Raw genomic sequence first — 26931 nt, forward strand, 5'->3', positions numbered from 1 at the left:
TTGCCAATAGGTTACCAGAAGGTTGAGACTTGAGCTAACTGCCTTTCCAGCAGCCCCACTCTTATACAGATAAAAGCTCCAGAGAACTTACAGCAACAGAAGGCACCAGCAGCTGATGTTATCACGTTTATTACCTATGGACCTGGCACGGCTCAGTGAGGGAGCACAGGAAGCGTTCACACAGCAGCGGACTCGTGCAGAGCGCTGTCTGCAGACCGTACACCGGACTCCCCAGACCTCCAAAGCGCTTACAAACCTCCTGGAGCAGGCAGTATCGTTTCCGTGGATCCCAGCAGGGAGGCGGGCTGCAGCCTGGTATCCCGGCAGCTGACAGGAGCGTGACGGCGGCTGCTGCCCTTTGAGCTCGGAGGAAAAAACGCACAGCAAACCGGAGAAAAGCTCGGTGGTAAAGGCCACAGATGGAGAAGCAGCGCGTCGGCCCAAGGGTGCCACCTCCTGGGGCTCAGTTGGAAGTGTGAGACGGTTGTGTCCGCGCCTGACTCGGCGCCAAGCACGGCCGTGAGGCCCCGCGGTCTGGCGGCACTCACTAACACCCAACAGCCCCGCACGCCCCGCCGCCATCTTACCTCCCCTAAGCGCAGGGGCTGCCGGGACGGGGCAGGGCCAACCGCGATTGGTCCGCCCTCGTCACGTGATGCCGGCGCTCACCTCGCACCCGTCGTTCCTCCTGAGCGTGATCACAGTAGTCACGCTGATTGGCCGCGACGGCGCGCGGCTTTGTGACGCCACTCGGCTACAGCGTGAGGGCAGCGCCCCTGCTGTGTGACGTCAGAGCAGGGCTCGGGTTCGGCCGGGAGCCCGGCGGCGTTGCGGGCCTGCGGCTGCGGTGAGTGCTGGCGGGCGGCGACCCCGGCCCCGGCCTCCTCGGCACCGCGAGCCGACCCCGGGGCCTCCCCTCGGCTTCCCCTCAGCGCCGGGGCCCGCTCGGTGCCGGGTTCCCCCTCCCCACCGCTGTCTCCAGTGGGGAGCGGGGGCTGTCCGTTAGCCGCGGGTCGCACCCGTGTAACGGCCGTCCGGGAGCGCGCGGGGGGCGTGGGGCCGCCTGGCCGCGGGCTGAGGGGCCGCGGTGCTCGTCTGCTGCTGTCCCTTTGGCCGCTGACGGGCCGGGGGCGTCATGGCCGTGGGGTGTCACGGAGGGGGCTGCCGCGTTCAGGAGGAGCTGTGCTCTGAGGGTTCACTTCCCGTTTTGTTTTCCCGTTATTCTTTCTCAAGCGTTTGCAGTGCGTGCTGATAGCACAAGCTCGTGTCGTTTGCTGTGAAAACTTCAGAATCGGGAGACCCGTTCAGCTTCCAGCGTCCTCCCGTGCCCTCAGCTGGCCGCTGGGACCCTCATGTGCGTGTGCAGCTGGGGCAGAGCCGCGCCGATGCCGTGGGATCTGTGCCATGAGCGCTGGTGAGCTGTGGCCGTCGCCATGACAGAGCCCCACCGGGTTCTGTTCACCACCCTGCACGGCCCGCTGAGCAGCAGCTTCCTGAAGAAGCCTCGCAAGGACGATGCCGAGCAGCCCCCGGACGCGGAGCAGCCTGGGGAGACCGTGCGGCTCTCGCTCACTCTCTTCGAGCCGGATCACAAGCGCTGTCCGGAGTTCTACTACCCGGATCTTGTGAAGAACAGTCAAGCGAAAAGAAAAGGTTTTTCAGGAGACAAAGTAAGCATCCTCGTGGCCGCTCTCGCTGAAGGTTTCCAAAAGTTTTGCTGCGTTGCTCTCTTAATGCTGAACTGAGAGGTGGGAGCGTGTTACTTGCAAGGTGCTGAGAGGGGAAGTGATGGGTCAGAGGTCAGACACCACGCAGGCTCAGAGCTGGGAGCCAGGTGTGGTTCCTGCTCTAGGGCCACTCTCTGTTGCTCCATCATCTCTGCTGCTATTGCGCATCAAAAAGGTGATGCGTTGGCAGCAGAGTTTGGCACGTTTTGCTGAGCTGCTTGATGTGAAGTATTTAGTGCCTAGTTTACTAGTAACTAAGTATCTTACAGAAAGTATAAAAACGAGAGATACTCTGTAACAGAGTGCTGTATCTTTTTTGTGGTCTTTGCGTCATTGTACATGACTCTTTCTGCTGTAGCCCTCAGCACGGATTCCTGTTTGATGGCCATGATGCTTTCAGGTGCTGCCTGACAACTCTGTTTTCCTCTTGTAGGCCATTTCTTGGGATACAGTGGAATGCTGACTTTTGTGCCTTCTCAGTTTTGTGTTATGGACATCTTTCTGTCAAAAAGTAGTTGTGAAAGGAACACTTTTTCACACTGTGATGTGAAGGAGTTCAGGTCCCCTCAGCACCATTCCCACTGCATCTGACATCAGTGCTGGTGATGCCTGAGAAAGCTGATTGTATTCTGTTTGCTTTTGGTGTTGCTTTTCAGTTCTATTTGGCATTCAGTTGAGGGTTCATGCTGTCTTCCTGAGAATCAAGAGAAGCAGAGACAGATGCAGAACTACCTGAGAGTCCACCAGAAACCCAGAGACTGCAGCAAGGCAATAAGTGCTTGTCCTCCAGTAAAGATCGGTGTAAGGACAAGTTCCTCTTATGCCTGCCTGCCAAAGCTTGTTCATGCAAACTCAAGGGTGGCTGGAGGAGAGGAGGGAGATGCCCCCGGATCTGGTTGTTGAGCAGCAGTAATAGAAAAGAGCAGGGATTTACACAGAACCTGGAGATTGGTGGTAGGGTACTGTCACACCGCCCTCTCAGTACAATTCTGTGAGTACAAGTTGAGAGAAGAAACCATTCATTACACTTCTTTGGTTTATCATCATCTTAAAGGAACTTAATTTTTCTTTCCTTATCTAGCAGAGTTCTGGTTATGTTTCCAGCCCTTCTGCGTGCTTGTTTCTAGGTGACTTATTCTGAGAATAATTGCTCTCTGAGAACACTGCATTCAAGGTTGATTTGTCTGAGCTTCTGCCTGGATGTTCCAATCATGATAGATTCTAATGCACAGGTAATGGGCTTTGGTGGCAGGGTGACAGGATTGGTTCTAATGGTTTTTGTCTCTCTCTTCTGCAGAGAAAAGAATCTGCCGATCCCTTCGATGATGAAAAGGAGAGACATAAAGCAGAGGCTCTTGCTAGGAAGTTTGAAGAAAAATATGTATGTTTTTCTTCTTTTTATCATGTTGTTCCTTAGAATGGGTAATGCTGTTCAGCTCTCAACCAAAATAATTTTAACAGAAATTATCAGTCCTTAGCTCATACGCCCCTATCTTCGTACAGTCCATTACCTTGGTCCAAGGATGCTGTTGTCTGTGTTCTTTTTCTGTTTCAAGGCTGTGATTTACTAAAACAGTTCCGATACATTCGTAAAACCAATGACAGCCTGACTATAGTGAATAATATTTTCACTTGTAGTGGCAAAATTCCATCATTAATTTATGAAATGTATCCTATTATTAATCAAAAAAATATTTTCTAGGCCGTGTAGTCGTGACATGATATAACCTCCCACATCTGTAAGAACGGTGCTCCCAGTTTGCTGCCGTTAGGACAGCACTGATAAGTTCAGTGGAAGGGAAGCTGATCTGCCTTGCCCATTTCCTTGTTGTTCTTCCTCTTGCTTCGCTTCTGTAGGTGGCAATAAAGCAGTGTTATGTTTTACAGCCAGTACTTTTGGATATGTGAGTTGGTGTATTGTCTCGTGATGTGAATTGGACTTGCTGATCATCTTAATGCATTGTGTGCATGTTTGGTGCCTGTAGCAAGGAGTTTGTGCTGGCTCTGGAACAGTTATGGAAGAACAACCACTCTGCACTGGCAGAAATGGTTAAGGGATGCAGGCCCAGTTCAAAATCAGGCCTCCTGGCACAAAGCTGACCTGTCTGTTGGGACAGCATTGTATTTCATTTGAATGCACTGTTCTTGATTCTGTATGACAAAGTGTAAAAATGGATTTATTGTACTCTTAGATTAGCACATGTTGTGGGTCAGTGATGGTTCAGTCCTCCTGCTCCTAGGAGGCAGAAAGCTCTTTTCTATACTGGAGAGAATGTTAGAGTCCTATGTGAGGGCTATCCCTGTGGTCATTAGAAAAAGAAAGATGAGCATACCATCAATCTTTTATTGTTTAGGGTGGCAAGAGACGTAGAAAGGACCGTTTTCAGGACTTGATTGATATGGGGTATGGATACGACGAATCTGACTCCTTCATTGATAATTCTGAAGCAGTGAGTACTTGGGCAGGTGTGAGGGTGGTTAAATTCAGCTGCCTGGGGGGGCTGAGCTGGCACCTGGGGAGAACATGAATGCAGTGCCAGCAGGGAGCGTGCCAGGGCTGGGTAATGAGAGCTCCTGCAGCAACTGCCTGACAGGAGAGCGCTAGTTAGCACGAGTGTCCACCGGCCCTGCCTGTTCCCTGGGGGAGCACAAGTCCCACTCCATTCTCCGAGCAGCTCAAGTACAGAATAAAACAAAGCGATGATTCTATGAGTATAAATTTACAATGCTAATAGATTGTTCTCTTTTATTTCTAGTACGATGAACTCGTTCCGGCTTCTCTTACTACAAAATATGGAGGGTTTTACATCAACTCAGGAATGCTGCAGTTTCGGCAGGCATCTGATTCTGAAGATGAATACGTTAAAGAGAAAAAGAAGAAATCTCCCAAGGTCAGCAAGCCAGCTTTCTAGGAGTATTCCCTCTGTTAGAGCTCGGTGGGTTTGCCGCATGAAAAGAGTGTTGAAATTGGAAATAGAGAGAGACTTGTGCATTGATGTGGACAGAACAGGGAGGGAGGTGTTCTGTCCCATAGCTAAGCACTTCATAATCCCATTCTGTCCCCATAGTTGATGGTAAAATGAGGATTGTTTGGCATTTGTGAGACTACTGGTGGAGTTGCCTGGTGGAAATGTTGGTGACCCATTGTCACTCTAAAGGATTGCCTATCGCTGTTGGGGTTACAAGTCACATTAGAGGGTTCTTCTCTTTCTTATCTGAGATGTTAGGGGCCCCACTGGGAAACCAGTGACTTTGTTCTGTGGCAACATCTTCTGGAGGTGGCCGCATTTGCACAATACTAAAGTGAAGTGGCTAAAAGAAGAGATAGTAGGAGCACTTGGCATTCCTTCACCTTTGTTGACAGGATCTTTTCTAGCATAAGAACTGGGTGCACTGTAAAATGTTGGAGATGGAACATGCCAGAACTGTGGTGATACCTCTGTGTTGTTTGTGTTAAAATGTCTGGTGGGGAAGGAGCTGTTCTCCCACTACTGGCAAAGTGTCCAAAGTGGCTCTGTGGCTGCAGCTCCAATTCCATGCACAGGTCACGCTTTTGATTCTCATTTGGTTTTAATCCTTTTCAGAAGCGGAAGCTGAAAGATGGAGGTGAAAAAATGAAGAAGAGGAAGAAAGATGATTCTTATGACAAGGAGAAAAAATCCAAAAAGTCCAAGTTCCCAAAAGCTGGGTAAGGAGGAATAAGGAATGCTTGCTGCCTGATGCCTTTGTGCCATTTGTTATGCTGCATTAATACATGCTATGTTGGGGGGTGGCTTGGATGCACGCTGTGTAGATGCCAATGGGTAAACTGCCAGTGCTTCAAGAGTGGGGGAAGGGAAGCTGCTGGTTGGGAAGGAGCATGGCTCCACAGCAAGAGTACCAGGGCAAAGAAGGGCACAGCTACCTGGAAATGCTCTTAGTGTTGGAGCTCAGTCTAGGCACTAATGGTCAGAACAGATATGGATAGTATTGCTGAGAGTGAATATTGGGACAAAGCAGGGAAAGGAAAGGCAGGAAGGAAGGACCTGAACTCAGAGTGGTGTGAGTGTCAGGCCAGCAAAGAGGAAGAGGTTAGAAGACCATGGGTGTTGAGAGTGAAGAGGAAAATTGTGTTGCCGTTATTGCTGGCCAACAGTTTGTATTCCTGCCCGAAGTATTTCTTGGATGGGTCATTAGCTTTTCTGTAGTTTCTCTCCTTTGGGGCTGTAAACCTGTGTGGTTATTCTAGTCTGAAGGAGTGCTGTTAAACTTGACTATACTTGCTCTGGTTGACCTGATCCTTTTGTTTCAGTTTTGGTATCTGCTGTCTTTGACTCATTTGCTACATTTTCCTCCTAGTTTTTCCCTTCTTCCTGTGACTGTTCTTTTGGGTTTCCCTTTTCCTGCGTGGCTTTGCTTTCTGACATGGTGCAGTCAGTGTATGAATCTGTAGCAGTGAACGAGACAGGGGAATTTGCCCTGGTTCTAACAGAGACAAAAAGCTTCAAGTTGCTCGTGTCACACTCTCCTGCTTTGGTTCCTCTGCACTAGTTGCTTGTGCATTTCCTATTCATCCTGGCTGGCGTAATGGACGTCATCTTTCTGTTCTCTAATTATTGTTCCATGGACAATAGTTAGTCAATCTGACAAAGAAGCTGGGGGACAAGTGCATGAGAAAGCCTAGCCCAGGAAAGGAACTGAAATTTAAGTGTGATGAAATTGGATAAGTGAACAGCTGATAGCTAAATTAGTGAAAAAGAGTGACAGTATGAAATGAATGAACGTACTCTGTGTCACATAGTGCATGTGAGTTTTCAGCCCTTCTGTCTTACCTTACCTTAAGGTCTGGGCATAGCAGGAAATAGCTTAGTTTTTCTGGTGTAATTGTGTGACGGGCTAAGATTTAACAAAGCATTGGTGCATGTGGGTGAAGTGAACTTAGGTGAAGGTATCCTTGTCTCTTTCCTTTGATCTTATTTTATTTCTCTCTCAATTCCCTCTCTTCCCTTCTTTGTTTGCAGCTTTACAGCATTAAACGCGAGTAAAGAGAAGAAGAAGAAGAAATACTCTGGAGCTCTCAGTGTCAAGGAGATGCTGAGGAAGTTTCAGAAAGAGAAGGAAGCTCAGAAGAAAAAAGATGAAGAGCAGAAAGTGGTGGCTCCTTCACCAGCAGAGCCTCCAGCCCCAAGGGAGGCAGAGACGATGCCTGACCCGTTGTTATCCCTCTTTGGTCATGCCAGCGACAGCGACCTACTTCAGGCAGCCACGGCTATGGACACGTTAACTGACCTAGACCTGGAGAGACTCTTCAGTGAATCCCCAGAAGGGAGTCCCCTTCACGATGTGGAGGATGGGAGCGATCCTACTGGGGCAGGCTTAGAACAGGACTTCAAGCAGCTGCCATCCCTTCCGGAGGGACTGCCGGGCCCTTTGGAGAAGCGCATCAAAGAGCTGGCTCAGGTCGGTGGGTCGCTGCAGGCAGCAGGGCTGGCTGCTTGCTGTGGGCAGCTCTGCTGGGTTCTTCACCCAGGTGGGGAAATTTCACAGTGCCAAGCAGGAGCACGGCTTTCTGGCACTCGGTTTGCTTCTGTGGCAAGGCACTTCCTTGAACACCTGTGTGTCGGACAGTGGCAGAGTGCTGGTCCTCAGCCTTTGTCATCCGCTGAATTGCAGGATTTCAGCTGTCAGAAGGGGTTTTTTGCCTCTCTTGGTGAAGTATGCACTTGATGCAAAAGATAATTTCCAAAGCCAATTTAATGTAAATGGTCTTAAAATGGGAACTAATGGGGCTGAAGGATAAATTCCACCATAATAGTTTTAATCTGCTATGATGATCAGGACAGCGTTTATGAAGAGGTACATGGAATTGTGTATGTAAAATAGATGGGTGCAGCTGGGAAGCATCACCATTACTGTTCTGCAGCATGAAAAGAGCCCTGTAGATGGGGCGTGAAGATTTGTTAAAGCTGTTTCCTCTGTCCTATGCAAATGGATGCCTTCATTGAGGCCAATGCACAATTTGGCAGCTTGCAGGCTGGAGTCACATTGCTGGCAACTTGATTTTTGTTCCCCATCTTTATCTCAGTGTTGGGATGCTGCTTAGGAAGTGGAATATATTAATTTTGAGAAGGGTGATCTCAGATCTTTTTACCTGTAGCTCCTCTTGCAGCTGGGCTTCTGTGGGACTTGCCCATCTCCTCCAAAACACTGTGACTCGCCTTGGGATCTGCTCTTCTGGAGCAGGGGAGGCATTAGGTGCTGGCTGGGGATCCCTCTGCTGGCGTGTCAGAGAAGGATGCTTCCAGCCTGTAGGCTTCTCTGATGTGAGGGCTGTCACCATCAGCCTGTCAACAGATGCCAAGATGTTTGGTTCCTGCTACTGGGCTTGTCTTTAAATATTGATTTTAAGTCGTGAAAAGTACTCAGACCACTGCAGTGCTGCGATTCTGCCTTCTGGAGATTTAGAGTGCCTGTTACTTAGGCATCTCTTGCTTAATAACTCCTGTTACTGAAGATTAGGTTCCGTTAAAGATAATATTCCTCAGCAGAACTCAGTGAAGTGTGCACGTGGTGGTGAGCAAACAGAAGTAGGAACTGAAGAAAGTAGCAGCTGAGGAACAGAGAGGGCTTCTTCATGGCTGTTGCTCTTTGCTATTCATGCTGTTAACAGAAAACACTGAAGCACCTGCTTCGGAATTGTATTTGGCCTAAAGAACGTTATTGCAGAATCTCCTGTAGTACTAAGTTAATCATTATGCTGCTGCATGACTGTGTGATAGCAGGCTACCCCCAGGTTTTCCTGCTGCAGTGTCTCACGTTGATGGACTCTGTACGTTAAGATAAGAAGTCAAGCACGAAATGCAAGATTTAATGAATTGAAGCCTGTGGGTCAGTTAGGACTTTGAGGCATGAGCTCTGCTGTGGGTGGGAATGGAGAGCTGCCATCTCTCTGCCTGAGAACCAGATTGCTTCTGTCCCAGCAGGTGGGAGCATCTCATGGGTTAAAGGGACTCTTCAGGCATTTCATTTTCTGCTTGAACTGATTTGATTTTAACCCTTTCCTTCCCTTCCTAAAAGAATTCTCATGTTGATTCGCAAGGTTCCCTTCAGCACTGAGCCTTCTCCTTTGACATCACCAGCTTTCTGTGACCTGCTACTGATGGAGATTGCTTCAGAAATGTACACGCCTTCTGGGCTTAATCTTATAGCTTACCAGCCTGAACCTCAAAGCGTTAAATCAGGAGATTTCAAAATCCTTTCCTTCTCCTTTGGTCCCCTTTCCCTTGCAAGGAATCGCTCACCTGACATGGTGCATCGTGGTGAATCCCACTTCTGTTTACACCAGTTCTGCTGCACTCAACAGATTGTGAACGCTCTGTGGCAATTTTCTGCTAGCTCACTCATCTCTTGGAATTATTGTTCTGCTGGACATATTTTCCTGGGTGTGATTTTTTTGGGCAATGCTTTGCAAGATGCTGTCATAGCTCAGGAAGCTTCCTGAACAGGATATTTTAGTTTCCATGGTGTCGACAGGAAATAACAGATCCCCCGTGGCTACTATTCTTTCTGTTTGTTTCTTGACTCAGTGTCCAGATTGGCCTAGAAAACATGCTGATAAGTATCCCTGCCTGTCATTAAACATGACTTGGCTGATCTTTCCTGTTCCGGGGCAAGCTCTATGCTCCTATTACTCAATCTAACACTTATACTGGGAAGTTAGGGCCATGTCCTAATGTGCCCCTTCTTCCTATGAGAATAAAGCCAAGGAAGCCTCTAAGCCAACTCCTTTCCCCCATTAAGTGGAGGAATCTTGACTGTGATGTTACATTTCCACTGTACACCTGTTACAACAGCAGCACACCTAGCGTGGGAGTGTGTGTGGACATGGCCATACCAGCCCAGGTGGTAGAGCTGGACTCGAAGAGAGGATGCCTAAGAGGAGTCTCTCACTTTTGGCAGCTTTTAGTCCACCTACAAGCAGGTAGTTGATGTAGAATTCAGTGAAATAACTCTGCTTTGTTTTACGGTATTTCTTGTTACCTGTGCCCATCTATATTGGCATGTGAAATGATGTTGACTTCTATTTTCCAGGCTGCTAAAGCTGCAGAGGGAGAAGGCAAACAGAAATTCTTCACTCAGGATATCAACAATATCATACTGGAGTAAGTGCTGCGTGGAGAGAGGATGGGGGCTAATGTAGGGAAAGGAGAATGTTGGGGAGAGCATTGCTTTTTGGTAGATTCAAGAGCAGGTTTAGCAGGAGGTGTGGGCCTTCCACACAGAACACACCTAGGATGTCATCAATGTCTCCTAGAAATGACTTCCTGTTGTAATATGTGTACTTGAGGTAGGAGAAACCTGGAGGAGCTGTATCTCAGCTTTCTGTTTTCGAGCTAATGCTTCATATTCATGTACTTAATTTTTTCAGCTTGACACAAGAACAGTAAATCTCCTCCTGTTGGAGATGTCAGGCATGTTCTTTGCTATTTATGTGCTACATGGAATATTTATTAACTGGAATAATGGTGCTGCGTTCAACTGGCATTCTGTACAGACAGGAGGATCTTCATTACTGCTCTGTATCTTCGAGTCCACCAATTGTAGAATGCCAATGCAGTTTCACAGAGCTGCTGACAATGGCTTCATTCTTCTTCCAGTGTCTGGAGAAGGCACACAGTGTCTGAGTGCATACAGCTTTGTGAACATCTCAGTGTCATACTTAATGCCTTAAGGAAACTAATGCCTCTGTTTATCAAGGCACTTGAAGGGAGCTGCTGAAAGGTTTGGGAGTCTGTTTGCCTCCCCTTTCAAGTGGTGATTGCTACCTTTTAGCATCCCAGCGCTGACTGCACAAGCACTTCTAGTATGTTTTAAAACTAATCATTTAAATCACCTCTGAAACAGGTGAAAATTAATTAGTATGGCTTGGCATTAGAGTCAGCTATGACACTCAGAAGTGTATTTAAAAGCTAATCCCTGAAGTTATACATACCTGCATAGATCAGCTTGACCTGCACTGACCTCACTAGCCTGGTCACTGGGGAGCAAGTTTAAGCCCAAGGGATAAAGATTCTATATTATCCTGAGTTAGACCATAGTATTATCTAACATAAGCAGTGTGTGCCTCTCATTTCATTGCCTGATGCTCCCATGCCTTGATTGCCAGGGAGAAATGCAGAACAAATGAAGTGGCTGACATACTTCATTGCTTTTGAAGATTCTCTGAAACTAGAGTGAAAGACATAGGTTGAGAGAAAGGGCTCGACTCTAACATCTAATGAACTGCCATGTAATTTGGAAAAAGTACAGGGATGTCATCCAGATGTGCACAGATGGGATCAGGAAAGCCAAGGAACAGATGGAACTAAACTTGGAAAGGAATGTGAAAAATAACTAGAAAGGATTATACAAGTACATTAGTCAGAAGAGAAAGGCTAAGGAGAGTGTTGTGCTCCCTTCCGGAGTATTGTGTCCAGCCTTGGAGCCCCCAGCACTAGAAGGATGTAGAACTGTTGGAGTGGGTCCAGAGGATGGCCACAAAGATGCTCAGAGGGCTGGTGCACCCCTGCTGTGAAGGAGAGGTTGAGTGGAGCTGGGCTCATTCAGTCTGGAAAAGGCTCCGGAGAGACCTCATTGCAACCTTCCAGTACTTAAAGGGAGCTTATAAAAAGTCAATCTGCCCAGAGCTGTGGGTGCCCCTTCTCTGGAGGTGTCCAGGGCCATGGAAGGGGCCCTGGGCTGTCTGAGCTGGGGGGGGGAGTCTATAACATCTCTTCCAACCCAAGCCTTTCTGTGATTCTGTGATGATTCTATAAATAGACCTTGTAGTTTCTCCCTCTGCCTTCAGCTCCCCAGGTTGCATCAAAGTTGCCTTTCTGTTGCTTAGAGAACCCGTGCCAGGTCTCTGCTCAGTGTTGTGTTTGTCTTGTTTTTCAGCATAGAACTGCAGACCCGGGAGCTGAACAGCCAGATCCGCTCGGGGGTGTACACCCACCTGGCTGCATTCTTACCTTGCAGTAAGGACACTCTAGTCAAGCGTGCCCGTAAGCTTTATCTCTATGAGCAGGTGAGTGATTTGGGCAGCACAGCCTTGTCTCCCATGCATGTTACCCTGATCTCCAGAGCACGGTTGTTGTCTGCATGACGTGCAGTTGTCCTCCATGCAAAAGCATGCTTTGGTCTCCCCATCTGGTGGTGTGGGTTCAGAACTGGCAAGATCTCATCCTGCCGAATTTGGGTGTCTTGGCTGGAGCACGGTGTGGAACCTCAGTCTGTTCTGTGGTGTGCTCTAGGGTGGCCGACTGAAGGAGCCTCTGCAGAAGCTGAAGGAAGCCATTGGTAGAGCCATGCCAGAGCAGATGGCAAAGTACCAGGAGGAATGCCAAGCCCATACTCAGGCCAAATTTGTCAAGTAAGCTCGTAGTTTGCTTGTTATGCATCTGTAGCTCTTCTCGGCAAGTTCCCTGTAAACTGCTCTCATGAAGTTTATCACCTATTTTTTTTCCGGTGTTCAAGAATTGCTGACAGCCACTAATTGCCCTAATTAAGCAGTGTGTGTTCTTTGTACTATCTGTACTGATGCCACCTACAGCAGCATTGATAGGACCAGAATTTGGCTGAAGTGTTTCACTTCTGCCCAGGCATGTTTTTAGAAACGTGTCAGTCTGAAAACAGACAGGCTGGATCTCTGTGGTCTCTATTACGTAGTGTTGGGACATTCATTAACATTGAGCACTTAGCTCAGCTTCCACCATAAGCAAGAGGTTTAGGCCCTGTTTTGGGAGTTTATTGTCACTGATTTGTGAGACTTCTGAACAGCACTGTTCAGAGATTTATCCTGGTTTTGAATTAGCCAGGACGATGACTTCCGCACTGTCTTCATCTCTATTTTAGAATGCTGGAAGAGGAAAAGGACAAAGAGCAGCGAGATCGAGTTTGCTCTGATGATGATGAGGATGATGAAAAGGGAGGGAAACGCGTCACGGGACCACGAAAGAAATTTCAATGGAATGATGAAATAAGGTTCGCATAATTTAGATATTAAGTGAACCTGTGACTTGCTTCACTTCCAACTGCATAGAATAAGACACCCTAATATTTGCATCTTGGTTTCAGAGCAGGACTGATCACTCGCAGTAATAGTCAAATTGGAAGCTTGCAGAAGCCGCAATTGCAGTTATTAAATCTCAGCTTTAAATACATTGCAAAACTAACCCAATTTCAGGTACAAGCCAACTCTGAGAGAGGTGCTAAGAAGCCTCCATGTGGAGGTCAAAAGAGAGGGGACAGATCTTTAGGAGAAGAGGGAACTTGACAGAATGCTGAAATCCCACCAACTAGACTCTTAACAAGATTAGACTTCTGGTTGTGAAAACGGCTTAAACTCTTGGGAGTTGCTGCCCCTGGCACCCAAGGGTCTGACAAAGAACAAAGTGCTGGGTGAGAGGGAGAATGACACAGGGTAAAATGAGAATCAGTCATGCTGTCTTTTTCATCTTATTCTAACAAATTGGGATGCTGCTCCATAGATGGCCGATACATTTAGAACAAAGAGGGCTTCACTTCCTGCCTTCCCATTGCTCTTAGCACAAACTCCTGTAAAGGAGTTCAGGTCTGCAGTTGTTCGTGACGCCTGTAATTCTGGCACTGGTTTACCACCTCTGCTGTTTCAGGATATTACAATGGGACGGAGCATAAGGCCTTTCTCCTTTGGCTCATTTGTGTGCATGCATATGCATACAGAGAAATGTGCCTTTCCCTGCCTCTTTCTTACAGAGGCAGCGCAGGGTTGACTTTTTTTGTTAGAAAGGTGTTTGGAATGCCTCGACTTGAATCCCGCGCTCGGCTGGCTACAGTCTGATCCAGAATACTCACGCACAGCCAGGCGTGTCTTGGCATATTCATCCAGCCCTGGATAAGGGGAATGACCTCCGTCTGGGGAAAACGAATCCAAGTAACTGTATTTGAAATCTTCCTGTTCTTCAGGGAGCTGCTTTGCCACTTGGTGAAGATTAAATTGGATGGTTATGAGTATGACAAGAATAAGGCTCAGTCTCTGGAGGATTATGTGAAGACCTTCCTAGATGGAGAGGTGAAGCCCCTATGGCCAAAAGGCTGGATGCAGGCCAGGTGAGCAAGAATAATGTTGTACTCCAGGGATTCCTTACCATAAGGGACTTCTCGAGGTCATTAGTCCTACCCCTGTTCAGAGAGCAGCTAGTTTCAAAGTTAGGTCAGATTGCTCAGGGCTGTGTCCTCTGGAGTTTTGAAAGTCTCCACGGATGGAGATTGCGACAGCATCTCTGGGCCACTGTTCTGATATGTAATCACTTTTCACAAGTCTTTTCTCTTTATTTTCAGTCAGAATTGCCCTTGCTGCACTGAAATGGCTATCCCCTCTTCGTTTTTTACTGTGTGCCTTTGAAAAAGGTACCTCCATCTTCTTTGTGGCTCCCTGTCCCCAGAACTCTTTGGCTGGTGGAAGGCTGCAGTTAGATCCCTCCTTACTCTTTACGATTTCCAGGCTGAGCAAACCCAGTTCCTCCAGCCTCTCCTCTGTCACATGTCCCTGTCCTCAGCCACCTCGGTGGCTCTGGACTGTCTCCAGTTTGTCAGCATCTCTCTTCTATTGTGTGGGCCCTGAAACTGGACACTGTGCAGATGTGACTTCACAAGCACTAAACAGAGGAGAATAAGCACTCATGCTGTTGGATATGCTCTTACTACCAGTATTTAGTTATCTTTCAGCAGTGTGCCCTTTAAGCACTGGGTTCAGCTTGTCCTCAAGGACCCCCAAGTTCTTTTCTGCTGGGCTGCTTCATTGCCAGTTGTCCCTGAGCCTGTGTGTCTGCATGGGGTTATTCCATGCCAGCTGCAGAACTTGTGTTTGTCTTTGTTGAACTTCTCAAGGTTTTATTGGCCCTCTTCTCCTGTCAAAGTCCCTGAGAGTGGCAACCCTGCCCTCCAACACTTCCCACCCTATTTTCATGTCACCCTCAAACGTACTGAGAGTCCAGTTTGTGTCTGTCATCCAGGTTGTTAGTGACAACATTGAGTGGTCTTGGCCCCAGCACTGGCCTCTGATGGATGCTGCTGGGTGTGACAAGTTATGAATCAGAACTGGCACTGAGCTGAGGCTGGCTGGCTTGTGCTTTCCTGAATCTGTATGACCAAAGATCTTCTCAGACATTTGGGGAAATCTTTCCTAGTCCCCAGACTGTTCCCAAGAGAAAGCAAAGTGGAAGGCTTTAGCAACTCTGGGACTTGCACGGGCACACTAGAGGCAGCAGAATAAGTAGGAATTGAGATGGGATAAAGAAAATCACATTTATGTCTTCATTGCTGTTTCCTGCTCTTTCATGCCCTCTATCATCCTTGCAGTTGAGCTGGTGATTGCAGAGAGCCACGCAAGTTGCAGAGTCATTCTACTGAGAATGCCATCAGTTTCTGGCCTGCCTTGTTTTGCTCACTAGATTTAAAACAATAACAGTCCTACTGCTGGAATTTCTGTCTCTTTGCACTTAAAGAGCTGGATAGCACTGTGATCTTTTCTCTGCTGAATTTGTTTTTTTTGATTTAATGGGTACCAGCTCTTAAGAGCAGTAAGTGTGAGGAGCAGATTACAAATCCATCTGGAAAATTACCATGGCAGTTTACTGCAAGTTGCATCTGTACACGGAGTACAGTACTGTGCATGGTTGTAGTGTGCTGCTCAGTGGGAGCTAAATGATGGCATTAGGAAAAGTGGGTGCCGAGGCCTCCTTAGTTAATAAAGACATTACCAGTTTGGGAGCGGTCTTAGCTTGCCGACTTTAAAACCTCTTTGAATAAAAGAAAATGAAAATCTTTTCCCTGAATTTGTAGGTAAAACTGTTCTTAAGCATGCAGGTGTTCCTCCGAGACTCGTTGTAGGAGAGCCTTCCAATGAAGCTGACTACACAATGACTGAAGAAAAGCGGTTTCCCTGATTGCTTCCCACTGGCTAAAGGACAATGTTTTTGTCTTCTGGGACTTTTTGTTTTAAGGACAGAGGCTAGCCTGCCAGCCAGGCAGAAGTGGAGGGGAGGTTTTGGCAACACTTAGGAGAGCTGTAAACACTTTTGTGGACAAACCAGCTTAATTCACTGTCAAAGTGAGCGCAGAAGTTCGTCTTTCAGAGGAACCTCAAGGTGAACAGAGTATCAACTTTTGTGTTTGAGTTCAGAGAGGCTCTGCCATGTTTCTGTTTTCTTCGTTAGCTCTAAAAGGCAATTAACATAAGACTATAAGGCTAAAATATGTGGGCTTTTAAGAAGAAAACGGATTACAGAAGTCTTTGCCTTAAAAATTCAGTATGTTAGTAGCAGAAGGAAAGCATGTTCCGTATGCCAGTATGGATGGTATATTAATGAGCTTCTCACCTTGACATCTAAGAAAGCAGCTGAGTGGCAGCTGTGTTAGGTGAAATAGTGCTTGCATAAGATTCTGGTTTACTTAGCCTTAGCAGTAATGGCTTTTGGATGAAGTTCTGGTTATTGGTTGTGGCTAGACAATTGAAGAAACGATTGTGCTGATATGCAAAGACACTTGTGTTTGCTGGGATGCAAAGGCAGCAGCAATGCAGTGTGTGAAGGCTTCTCGTCCATATTGCTGTATATACAGCAGGGAAAGGAAACCTCTCTCCCTTAAATATGGTGAAGAGCTCTTGGATGTTCTGCCAGCTCTTGATGATCTCTGGCAGCAGCAACACTCAGCCTGTGCTGTCTCTCCAATTGGCTGTCAGCTCTTTAGGCTGGCAGAGCTCGTTCCTTAGTTACTGCCCAACCACGCTGCCTTAACGGCCCTTCCAGCGCCTACAAGCATAGCTCCCCAGAGAAGGAACTGAGTGAGAGAGTTCAAGAGGATTTTCCTGGAAAACGGACAAATACTTGTTTTCTCCCTGTGGTTTTAATTTCACTAAGTCCCCTGCTGTACTGTGCAGCTCTGTCTCCAGTGATCCCAGCTGCTCTACTGGGTCTTGCTGGATATCACTTCTCATTGCTCTCTTCCCTTCTTAGGACACTGTTTAAGGAGAGCAGGCGTGTACACGGACACCTCACATCAGTCCTGTGAGTATCGCGCAGCATTCCTTTAGAGTGATAACTGGTGAACTGCGTTCCCTGGGGCCTGGGTGGATCGTGCAGGAACACCTGAGCTTGCTTGGCTCCCGTCAGACAGTTTGGCGCTGCTTTGTTTGGGAAGGTCTAGGGAGAGAAGTGGTGTGTGACATCTCCCAGCAACGGCCTTCCTGAGGTGCCTGGGCCTTACAGCAGGCTCAGAGATGTCAGACCTTTGATGCCAGGTTGCCTCCTGGCCTTGTTCAGCAGGCTGGAGTCAGGCCTCTGCGCTGGGCCCTGGGAGGCTGTTAAGTAAAACGGACTGTGATGCCAGCACTGTGATTATTGCTACCTGTTCGATCAATCCTTACTGGATTCTGGATTCCCTCTTCCTTGTTGCTTGGTTAAAGCAGAGCTATGATGAACTGAAGGCAGTGAGAGTGGGAGAAGCAGGCCTGTGGGTGACAAACTGAGGGATCCATCGGAATCCAGCTGGGCAGGTGCCTTAATGCCTAAGGGTCTCATGGATCTTGCTGGCAGCCTATAACAGGTGACGATATAGATTTAGGTTGATGTCTGTTTGACACATGGTCCTGTTCTTGGCATTGGATGAATGAGGGGAAGTGGAGAAAGAGTATGAAATAGATTGTAGAGTCATCTTTCCCTCAGCCATACCACTCCAGCAGCTCAGGGATGTCTTGTACCAGAGATTGCATCTGACCAGACCAAGTGATCTATTTTCCATGAATTTGGCAGATGCTTTTGCATCCTTGACTTCTTCTGGGAACCTAAAAGAAGCGTGTAGCTTTTCTCCAGAATAGCCTGTGTAGCCATTTCTCTCTGGGTATTGCTGTAATTAGGTCAGCGGGGGGCTCCTGTAGCTCCTAGCCCTGCAGCTGGTGCAGGATGTGTCTGTTGAGTGCTTTCACTGCTCTGCTACCATTTCAGAAACTCTGCTCTGCTCCCTAAGTCATTCCCCTGTGTGGGAGCTGGGACTTCCTAGGGCAGCAACAAATGTCATACGATTTTGAATCCTAGCAACCTGAGATGCTGCCTCTGTTCTTTGCAAAAGGCTCAGTGGATCATCATTAACAGGGCCCCCGACTGGATGCTTCCCTTCAGGCATTCAGTGAACCCATGTTTTCTTTGTCTCTCAAAACAGGGCGAAGAAGAAGGTTATCGCTCCTACTAAGGTGAAGGGGAAGGTGAGTTCTGTGTTTTTTGGTACTCGCATTTGAGATATCCCAGTAGTCTAGAGACTGCCATCTTAGGTCTTGTACTTGAGCCTTGTATCTATGCATCAGATGTAAGGAAGTTGTATTCTTAAACAGCTGCAGTCTGCACTGCACTTGAGGAAAAACTAGAACAGCAGCTAGAGTTGTTGGCAGCCAGGAGTACCAGTCTGGAAGGAGGGTACCTGTCATCGGACAGGTATCGCACCTATCATCCCAAAATCAGGAACCTTTCCTTCCTTTCTCAGCAGTAGATTCTGCCTCTATTTTGACTCTGCCTTCTGTTGTAATTTTGTTCCAGGAACCCTCCTCTAAACCCGATAAAAAGGTGGCTGTTTCTGTTCCATCAGTACATGCAAGCAACACCGTAGCTCTGTCATCAGAGTCCCAGGCAGGAGGTCTCAACATCAGCGCCCAGACCAGAGAACTCCTGTCCCTTGGGACAGCCCAAGCAGCCAACAGCACTGGTACTCCTGCTGCCTTCATGGACAACTCTTTGGATGAAGATTTAATTCATAATCCTACTTCCTCCCTCGAAGCAGTCTCTAAGGAACTGGCTGTGCTGAACAGCAGAGCAGGAGGGAGCCCGGACTTTCCTCTTCCTGGAGCTCCAAAAGCTCCACCTGAGAAGATTCCAACTCTTGCATCCTCAGAAGAGAAGAGAACATTTCCAAAGGCCCACCCTGCCCCTACAACATGCTCTGCTGGTTCCCTCCAGTCTCCTCTAAATTTCCTGGCTGAACAGGCCCTCGCATTGGGCCAATCTTCCCAAGACAAAAAGACAGAGAACTCTAATTATAAAGAGCTCTCCTGCCAAGCCTCCCCCAGCAAAATCCTTCCGGATATACACCAGGCTAAACAGAAGCACCACGGCCTGGTCCGACCAAGCCATGGGCCTCAGACCTCCACCTCAGTGCCGGGTACTCAGGTGAAGGTTTTCCACTCGAGCAACCAGCCGCAGAAAACTTTCACCTCTCCGGCTCCATTTGTCAAACTGCAGCACCCCAAGTCCTCCTCCCCGTTACCCCAGCGCTCCCTCCTCCAGCAGGTCAAGTCATCAACCAAAGCTCAGAGCTTCCATTCCTCTGCCACCTCAGGCAGCACCCAAAACTCCAGCAGTTCTCACAAAAGCTCATCTTCATCATCTCTGAACTATACAGGAAAGCACTCAAGTGGCTCTAGCACTTCAGGACAATCCTACAAATCGCCCTTTGTTTCCGGATCCCTCTCCAAGCATGGAGCTTCTTCCAGCAGCTCCTCATCGGGAGCATCTGCAAACCAGGGCTGCTCCTCCGGGAACTTGCTGCCCAGCGTGCAGACCCCTTCCTCCAGCCAGGCGTCCAGCCGGCCGGCCCCGAGCTCCGCCGTGAAGAAGACTCCGGTCTCACAGAAGCTGACTTTGGTGGCACCTCCTGGAGGTTCAAATGGAGATTCTAGCGGGGGCACTCAAGGGGTGGCCAAATTGCTGACCTCCTCCCTAAAGCCGGCTGTTGCCAGCAGCGCCGCATCTTCTACCTCTGTGCCGGTAAGCAGGAGCGTGCTGACCTAGCCTGATGCCGGGACAGCAGGCAGCATTGTGTCAAGCAGTCTCCTGACTTGTTGAGACCTGCTATAAAGTGATGACTTAGAAAGAAGTTCCTGAAATTCTTGAATGACTGTCTGGACTTTGGCTGCATAGGTTAGGAAGACCTGGCTTTTGCCATGGGTTTGCGCTCCAGAATTCAGGCTTTCATTTTCAGCTTAAAGCAACAATCAAAATACTCTGGTACCTTCCAGACAGCAATTTTTGAGTAGGCTGTGTAGTGTTCTTGACCTGACCTTGTGAGCTGTGGGGACAGTGATGCACCCACTTAGGGCAGGAGGAAGCATGGTAGGGCAAATTTCCATGAGAGCTAAGGTCATTGCATAAACTAAGATTATAATTGTCAGTGTGTCTGAAAATAAGGTCAAGATGCGGACCCAATAAATGACAAGTAATTTTAGCGTTATTGACACTGTTTCACTACTGCTCTGGAGAGTAAACAATCTATGATTCTGGGCTTTGAACTCAAAATGCCAGCCCAGCGATTTCTGTCCACATTCTGTTGCTCCCCAGCCACTCCCGTAGGCAGTGAAGCGATATTTGGAACTGAGCTCGTTGGCAAGCTGTGAAACTCAAGGTCTGATGGATCAGTGAGGTATCATGCCCTGTGCAGGCCTCCTGGAACACCTGTGCAATTCTGTATTATTCAGCCATTGTATTTAATGATTTTCATCCATAGACATTTCTAATGCGGTTGTATTTGTTTGTCAGCTGCTCGTATTGGCATTCTTCTGTGGCACACAGAAAGAGCAGGGCAATAAGAATGGGTCTGTTTCAGTGGGCCTGAAAACCACGTACTGTTCATTCTGTGTACTGTGTCTGTTACCAAGATAAAAGAGCTGAAGGGCATTTCCCAGTGGAGCAGAATTCTGTGGGAGAGATCTCCAATAGCATTCTTGGGTAAAGTGGTATACCAGGCCTTGGTGCCCTGATTTGACAGCAATTATATGGTACTGAAAGATAATAAGAAGCTTCCTTTCTGGAACTCGCAGGCAGTAGTTAAGTTCTTCCTCTGCCTATTGGAGTCATAGTTCCAGAGTAAGAGAATAACAGGCTCAGATCCAGTATGGTCACGCTAGAAGACCACAGCATCCAGTAGCTGGGTTGTTAGTGTCCTGGGCACCTCCAGGTGGCCTCAAGAGTTGACAGTTCTTGGGCACAGCTGGGTGCTTCTTGCAAGGAGTAATTCTTGAATACGTTGTGGTTTGGAGTTCCTGAAGTATAAATGTTGACATGCCTTGCTTTTCCCACTCCTGACTGACCTTTTCTGTTGCTTTTCAGAAAGGAACTAGTGGAGCTGTGCTGCTAACCAGTTCTTCCTCCTTAAGTGTACTGTCTCCATCCTACAAGTCCAACAATCCAAAGTTGCCAGCTGCCCTGAGCTCCACCCCTTTAGGTATTATCTCTCCTATTCATACCTTCCCTCTTCATGTCATCTCCTTCACTTCAGACTCCACCCCGAAAGCAGGAGTATCAAAGGATGCAATAGTTACAGGACCTGCTCCAGGAACTTTCCACCATGGCCTTGGCCACAGTGAGTGCCCTCCTGCTCATGCATGTGTCTTACTTGTGCCCGTGCTGTCAAATAGCAGAGCATTGATGTTCTTGTTGTGTTAACCCGTTGCAGACAAACCCATCTCTCTTGCTGTTGCTTCGTGCTGTAGTTCATGCATTTATATCTCTAGCAGTTGCATTTGGAGAACCTTGGGCACATCCCTGTAGCTAGCCCCGAAGTCCCAACAGCTGGAAACTAAGCTATAGGCTCTAACGGCTGCAGCTCCTCTATCATTTCTGTCTTCAATGTGTATTTGTTCTTTTTTCCTCTCTCCTTTCTTTGTTTTTCTCTCTAGGTCTTCTGGCTGGCTTGCACTCCAGCCCCCACCATGCTGCGCCACTCCCACATTCTGCCCTGTCCACTCATTTACCGCAAAGTCTGCCAGGTAACTTTGTCAGACAGTCTTGTTTGTCTTCTGCGTCGTGAGTCACCCTGTATCTCAGCAGGATGATTTTAGGGGTGAAAGCAAAATTCCTGTCCTTGTTGTCTGACCGGTGTGCGGTCGTTGCTGAAACCTCCGGCCTCCCCAAGGTTCAAAGCTAGGCGTAGCCCTAGCTTGACAGCCCCTTTGCTGTTTTGTTAGCCAGCGCAAGCTTGTGTGCTTCTGAAATGAGGAGCACTGGGTGCTTATAGCAATTGTAGGTTCCTGGAGGCACTTAACGTTGCTGCTTGCGTCGTGGTAAAGGCTTATCCTGCTAGGATGAAAGCTGTGCCTCTTTATGCATAGTCTGCCAGGACTGCCTGAAATTGAATATGCTGCCTGCGTGGAGTTTTGTCGCTGGTGACCTATATAAAGTGTGTCAGACCAGAATGTCTTGCATCTCCTTCTCGGTGAGGGATGCAGGCTGTTTTCCTTGGTGCTGACGATGTGATGATTTTGCAGTTAAGCCTGCTTCTGCCCGTTTGATGCTTGCAGAACTAATGCATAAAACAAGAGATGTCCAGAGAACATCTCTGCTGACAGTTGGAGCTCTGCCTGCTGTGGCGTGGTGGATTGCAAGGGTTCATAAGCATGGCAGCACTGCAGAGGAAGGAAAGGAGAGAGGGATCCATGCAAGGCCGCCAGACTAGGCTTGTCTGCTTTGGGGAGTTGCTTTTGCCGTTGGTAATTGCTGCAGCTATTTCTGCTTTACTGGTCAAGAATCCCTTGGCTCTTCAGTGTGGTTCAGCACGACTGTCTTAGATTCTTATTGGGCAATGTGAGCCTGATCTGAGAGTGACTGTGCTGGCTTCACGGCGTGGCACTGAAGCCATTAGTAGATGTGTAGGCACACTGCTGGAGGTAATGTGGTCTCCTGGAGCAGTCCACGTGAAATGCCCTTGGCTGCTGAGGACAGTGTTTGCTGGAGAAAGAGGACACTGCTGAGCACTGGTGAAAACTCAAAGAATTCCTCTCCTTTGCTTCTTTTACTGGAGTTTGTCTGGGGTGAGTTGTTAGGTCTCTTGAGCGTGGAGGAACAGAAGCAGCCCCTGGCAGCAGTCGCTGTGTGGCAGACCTTCCCTTCCTGCTCCTGAACTTCCACTTGCTGGAGAGTGAGGAGATTGATTTCGTTTGAACATGAGTTGTGAAGTGTATTCTGTGTCACTGAGGAGGAGTTCTCATCCTCATTATTTGGAGGAATTTAGAGTGGCTTCTTCGTTGCTGCTTACACAGCTTGTGACAAAATAACTTTTCGGCTGGGCAGAGTGTAGGGCTGGGGGCTGTGAGTAGAATAAGTGAGGGCCAACTGAGCACGGAGGAAGCTTCTGCAGGGACACACGTCCTCGCTTGATGTTTTCACACAAACATTGAAGATTGAGCATAGTGCGATCTTCTCTGACAATGTGATCAATTGTGGTGCTGTGTAGAAGAACAAAATGGCTTTTTCATTGGCCACCGTGGCCTTAAAATGTCTTCAGTTTCTTTGGTGGAATGAACCGTAGTTGGCTGTATAAACAGATAGCCACAGCTGTATTGCTCTGCCCCAAAGCTGTGAGCTGGTGTCTGGGAGGTTGCTACAAATGCAAGGAAATGCTGATGGCTTACGTGAAAGTGCTTACAGCAGCATTCATCAAAAGCATTTGAGCAAGGAGCATCCAGTGTGTGCTTGTGTGTCGCTGCTGCTGCGTTTGCTGATGAATGTGTCTGCGTGCTGGTGCTGTGGCAATGGTTCCAACTGCTTGCTTTAGAAATACTGTCTGCTGGGACTGCAATCTTGCATGGAATGAACTCTCCTTGTCCTGGAGAAGGAGCTGCTGCTGCCCTGCTCGGTGCCACTGCTGCTTGACTGCACGTCTCAGTACATCCATTTGTTCACTGTGATCTGGTGGTAGTTTTAATTGTTCCTGGAGAACTTCTGATACGTTAAACTTCCTTACTCTTTCTCTGTTCACTGCATTTACTCTTTTTCCTTCACATCCGCTCCTTTCTCTAACTCCAGTGGTTAGATTCCTATGACTCCTGTTGGAATCAATGGGCACATAAGGACTTCATTACAACAGCAAAGGTCTGCTGAGTTATATTCAAATCAACAGTAGATGCTAGGCAGCAAGCACCACGTACTTCTAGTTTCCTAGGTGGGGAGACACTGCAGCCTGGCTTTTAGGGAAGGACAGAGATTGCCAAGCTAGCTAGGCAGCCAGCCACCTGAATCCGTGCCGTGGTGCTTTTGTTGAGAGGCCACAGGAGAGCGTCGGTGCTTCCTGTGACTCCAGCTCAGCTGCTGCACACAGCTCCGTGGAGCTGATGCCGAAACCCTTTCCCATTTGCTTCTGTTTCCTTTCAGATGCTTCTCAGCTTCACGGCAAAGGGTCCAACGCACAGCAGCGGAAGTTGTGACGTCTGCCAGGAGGGGAGCTAGAGCACACATAGGATAAAGCGAGAGGAGCAGTGAGTTCACGGATACCGACGGTGTCTTTTCCTCATGACAACTGGAGAGACTGAACTTCAGCGAGGGGTTGTTGGTGCGTTTGCTCTGAGGTTTTCAGAGCAAAGCCCCACGCCAAGGGCCGCCTTGAGCCACGTCCTAATGAGAGAGAAGCGTTTGTAGCACTGTTGTATTGCTGCTGCCCTTCACGCATTCCCTGGCACTGGCATGAGCTGGAACTCGCAGGGAGACTCGGGTGGGCCTGGCTTCCACGCAGGAAGTCTGGGGCTGGTGGATTCCCACTCACCTGTGTCTACATCTGCCAAGTACCTCCAAGCCCAGTTACCTCCTTGGTCTCCCTGTGGAGGGTATGAAAGGTGCTTCTTTCTTTTGCTTTGGATTTACTTGGACAATTCTAGCACTGCCAGTGCTTTCTGAAGACATTTCACTGATTTTTTTCTTTTTTTTCAATTGTACTATTAAGCTGTGCTACACTTAATAGGAGGACTTAACATTTCCTGTGTGGTGAATCTAATGAACCACCTGATGTTCCCCTCTGGAGGAGAAAGAAGACTCTTTAGAGAGACATTTCTAGATGCACTCATGGACGTTGAGAATTCTACATCTTTTGGTTTTTGGATTTTTTTTTCCTCCAAAGGGATGCTTTTCTCCTGCTCAGTTTTATCCTCATTACCGTTGAATGCATTGGATTGAATGGGACACTTCTCAGCATGTCACGTGTATAGGAAGACATAATTCCAGTGCCTTTTATGGTGGAGCAAGAATGGACTAGTGACACACATTTCAGCCCTATTTTATGTGCTCCTCAACCCTTTTTTAATCATTCTGTATTTAAGATGTATTCTGTTTATTTAATAGAGCTTTTTATGGTTGCACATCAAAAAAGCTGCACTGTCTGGACTTAAATGGTGTCTTGGTGACTGCGAAGACAGTACCAAATCCAGCAAGAGCACCAGTTCTTATCAGCATTTGTGCAAGCGGGTTCCAGACCCTCCCCTAAAGCCATTCTTTCCTAGGGTTGTCAGTAACGATCTCTTTAGTGGGCAGAGGGAATGATCTAGATTAACCAAGGTCACTTATATTCAAATGAATTCCAGAGAAGAGTATTGCTCTCCTTGATGATTTCTGCACTAGAATCATGCGCTTGTCCCAGCTGCAGGAATGGGGACCATCTGGAGTCGGGGTGTGTCATTTTTATTTTTTAAGACGATTTTTTTAACTCTTAGCCCTGGATGCTTCTCCTCTGAGCACACCCTTTCGAACTGTGCATAGCTAAAGGCAGGCTGTGGTTCCAACTGAGCTTTATGGGTTTGATTTTTCTGTTCTCCCCAGTCTCTTTTCTCAGGCTCCTGTAGTCCACATCTGAATTGTGCAGTGGTGGCATAGATTTCACTGGTAGAGTTCAAGGGAAAGTCTGCAGCCTTCCTCCAAGAGCTTTCAGGTAGGATGCTGGCGCTGAGTATACCAGCAAATATCTGCTTTTGTTTTCCCTATTTTTTTTGTAAGCTCCAGGACGGACTGTTCTCAATTTGAGCCGGTATATAATTTTCCAAGATCATTGCGTTATTTGTATTTAAAGAAGAAAAAAAAAAAAGAGGAAAAATGCAGCTCAGAATTAGAATCTGTTTACAGAAAATATCTAGGTTGTAGCAAAAGAGCCAAAGACAAGAACTTGTGTTACCGAAACGGAGCCCAGCAGTTACCGGTGGTCTCAGACGAGTGGATGTCGCGTGGTTCCCGTTGGAGGCGTAATCCTGAGAGGTGCTTTGCACCTTCAACTTCCCATGGTTGCTGAAAGCACGCGAACGTCTGGCGGGACAGGGACTCGCAGTGAGTGACCCAAGGTGCTGGTTCTACTCCCTCTCTTTGCTTTCACTTGAATGCTTCTGCTGGGAGGCACCTGTGTGCGTGGCCAGAGCAGAACGCCCTCGTTCTAGGAATTTAGCGAAGCCTCTTGCCTCAGGGAAATGTTTATTTGGTGGAAATTCTGTGGGATATATTTTTTTTTTTTTCTTTTTTCTTTACATGGTATAATGAATGAGTGAATGGTATTGAGCAGAGCTGCAGCAAGGCAGAGCCACACAGGGGCCTGACAGCTGATGGGGAGCCAGGGCTCTGGGCTCTGCCTCGAGGAGGCAACGTGCAGCACTTCCGTGACAGCGTGGGGCAGCGAGGCTCCCATGGCACTTACTTTATAGGGCAGTTCCTTTTGGATGTAAGAGCTGCGGTTTACTATTATTTTTTTTTTTTTTGGTGTGTGATGGGACTGTCTTGCTGAAGATGGTGGGGGTGGTATGAAAACTGTTAATCTTGTACAGAATAACTGAATAAATTGTTTCAACGTTTCCAAAATGCTTTTTTTCCATCTCCTTCCCTCTGGTTTTCACCATTCTGTTTTCAAGAATTTGTTTTAGCTTGGATGATCATCTCTCGACCGTCTGTTTCTCGATGACCGATTAATTAATCACCTTTTAACTAACATCTCTTACTTTGCAAGTACATTACAGCTCTGAAGCCACTGTAGTGTAGAATTGCTTATTCTTGTTCAATGCTTTTGAATCATGGAATGGTTTGGGCTGGGAGGAGCAGACATCTGCTGGAGCAACGGCATGACCCTGTGCGATCCGTTTGTTCACAGAGGTAAAATAATTGCACTCATCTCCAAAGCCAGGATTGGATGGTCAGTGAACGCTCACTGCTGCTCTTTTTGATGGCAGAGTTTGCTGGGGCTCAGGTATTGAGCTCTGCATTGACTTACTGAAAGGAGAGGCATCACGTGAAGAGTCCAGGCTGATTGGGACAGAGCTGGATGTGAGTATGGTTAAAAGGCAGCGCTGCTCTGCCAGAGCTTTTGCTGCATCCGTTGGTGATGTGATGTGAAAAAGATCCTGGGGTTTAAATTGTGATTGTCTGCA

General features: G+C 47.8%; 1 protein-coding gene across 4 annotated transcripts; it reads left to right on the forward strand.

The window, feature by feature from the left end:
• On the forward strand, nt 711-26368 carry UBN1 (ubinuclein 1). Of its 4 annotated transcripts, XM_021411356.1 has the most exons (18): nt 711-847; nt 1234-1670; nt 3025-3108; nt 4082-4177; nt 4484-4618; nt 5312-5415; nt 6728-7166; nt 9798-9868; nt 11643-11772; nt 11999-12117; nt 12600-12728; nt 13692-13835; nt 16742-16792; nt 17943-17985; nt 18314-19537; nt 20876-21128; nt 21445-21534; nt 23915-26368. In XM_021411356.1, the coding sequence occupies exons 2-18, from the start codon at nt 1434-1436 to the stop codon at nt 23965-23967; spliced, it is 3402 nt and encodes a 1133-aa protein (XP_021267031.1). In that variant the 5' UTR covers nt 711-847; nt 1234-1433; the 3' UTR covers nt 23968-26368. The 4 variants fall into 4 exon arrangements, with proteins under 4 accessions (XP_021267031.1, XP_021267034.1, XP_021267033.1 ...); XM_021411359.1 differs by lacking the exon at nt 21445-21534; XM_021411358.1 differs by lacking the exon at nt 16742-16792.

The sequence above is a fragment of the Numida meleagris genome, chromosome 13 (assembly GCF_002078875.1).
Source record: "Numida meleagris isolate 19003 breed g44 Domestic line chromosome 13, NumMel1.0, whole genome shotgun sequence".
NCBI lineage: Eukaryota > Metazoa > Chordata > Aves > Galliformes > Numididae > Numida > Numida meleagris.

What these genes read in the sequence shown, in the direction of transcription:
- UBN1 (XM_021411356.1), top strand. Translation starts at nt 1,434, where the DNA reads ATGACAGAGCCCCACCGGGTTCTGTTCACCACCCTGCACGGCCCGCTG. An exon ending in CATCTTCTACCTCTGTGCCG is followed by an intron (nt 19,538 to 20,875) that starts GTAAGCAGGAGC and finishes GTTGCTTTTCAG; the next exon opens with AAAGGAACTAGTGGAGCTGT. An exon ending in CCACCATGGCCTTGGCCACA is followed by an intron (nt 21,129 to 21,444) that starts GTGAGTGCCCTC and finishes TTTTCTCTCTAG; the next exon opens with GTCTTCTGGCTGGCTTGCAC.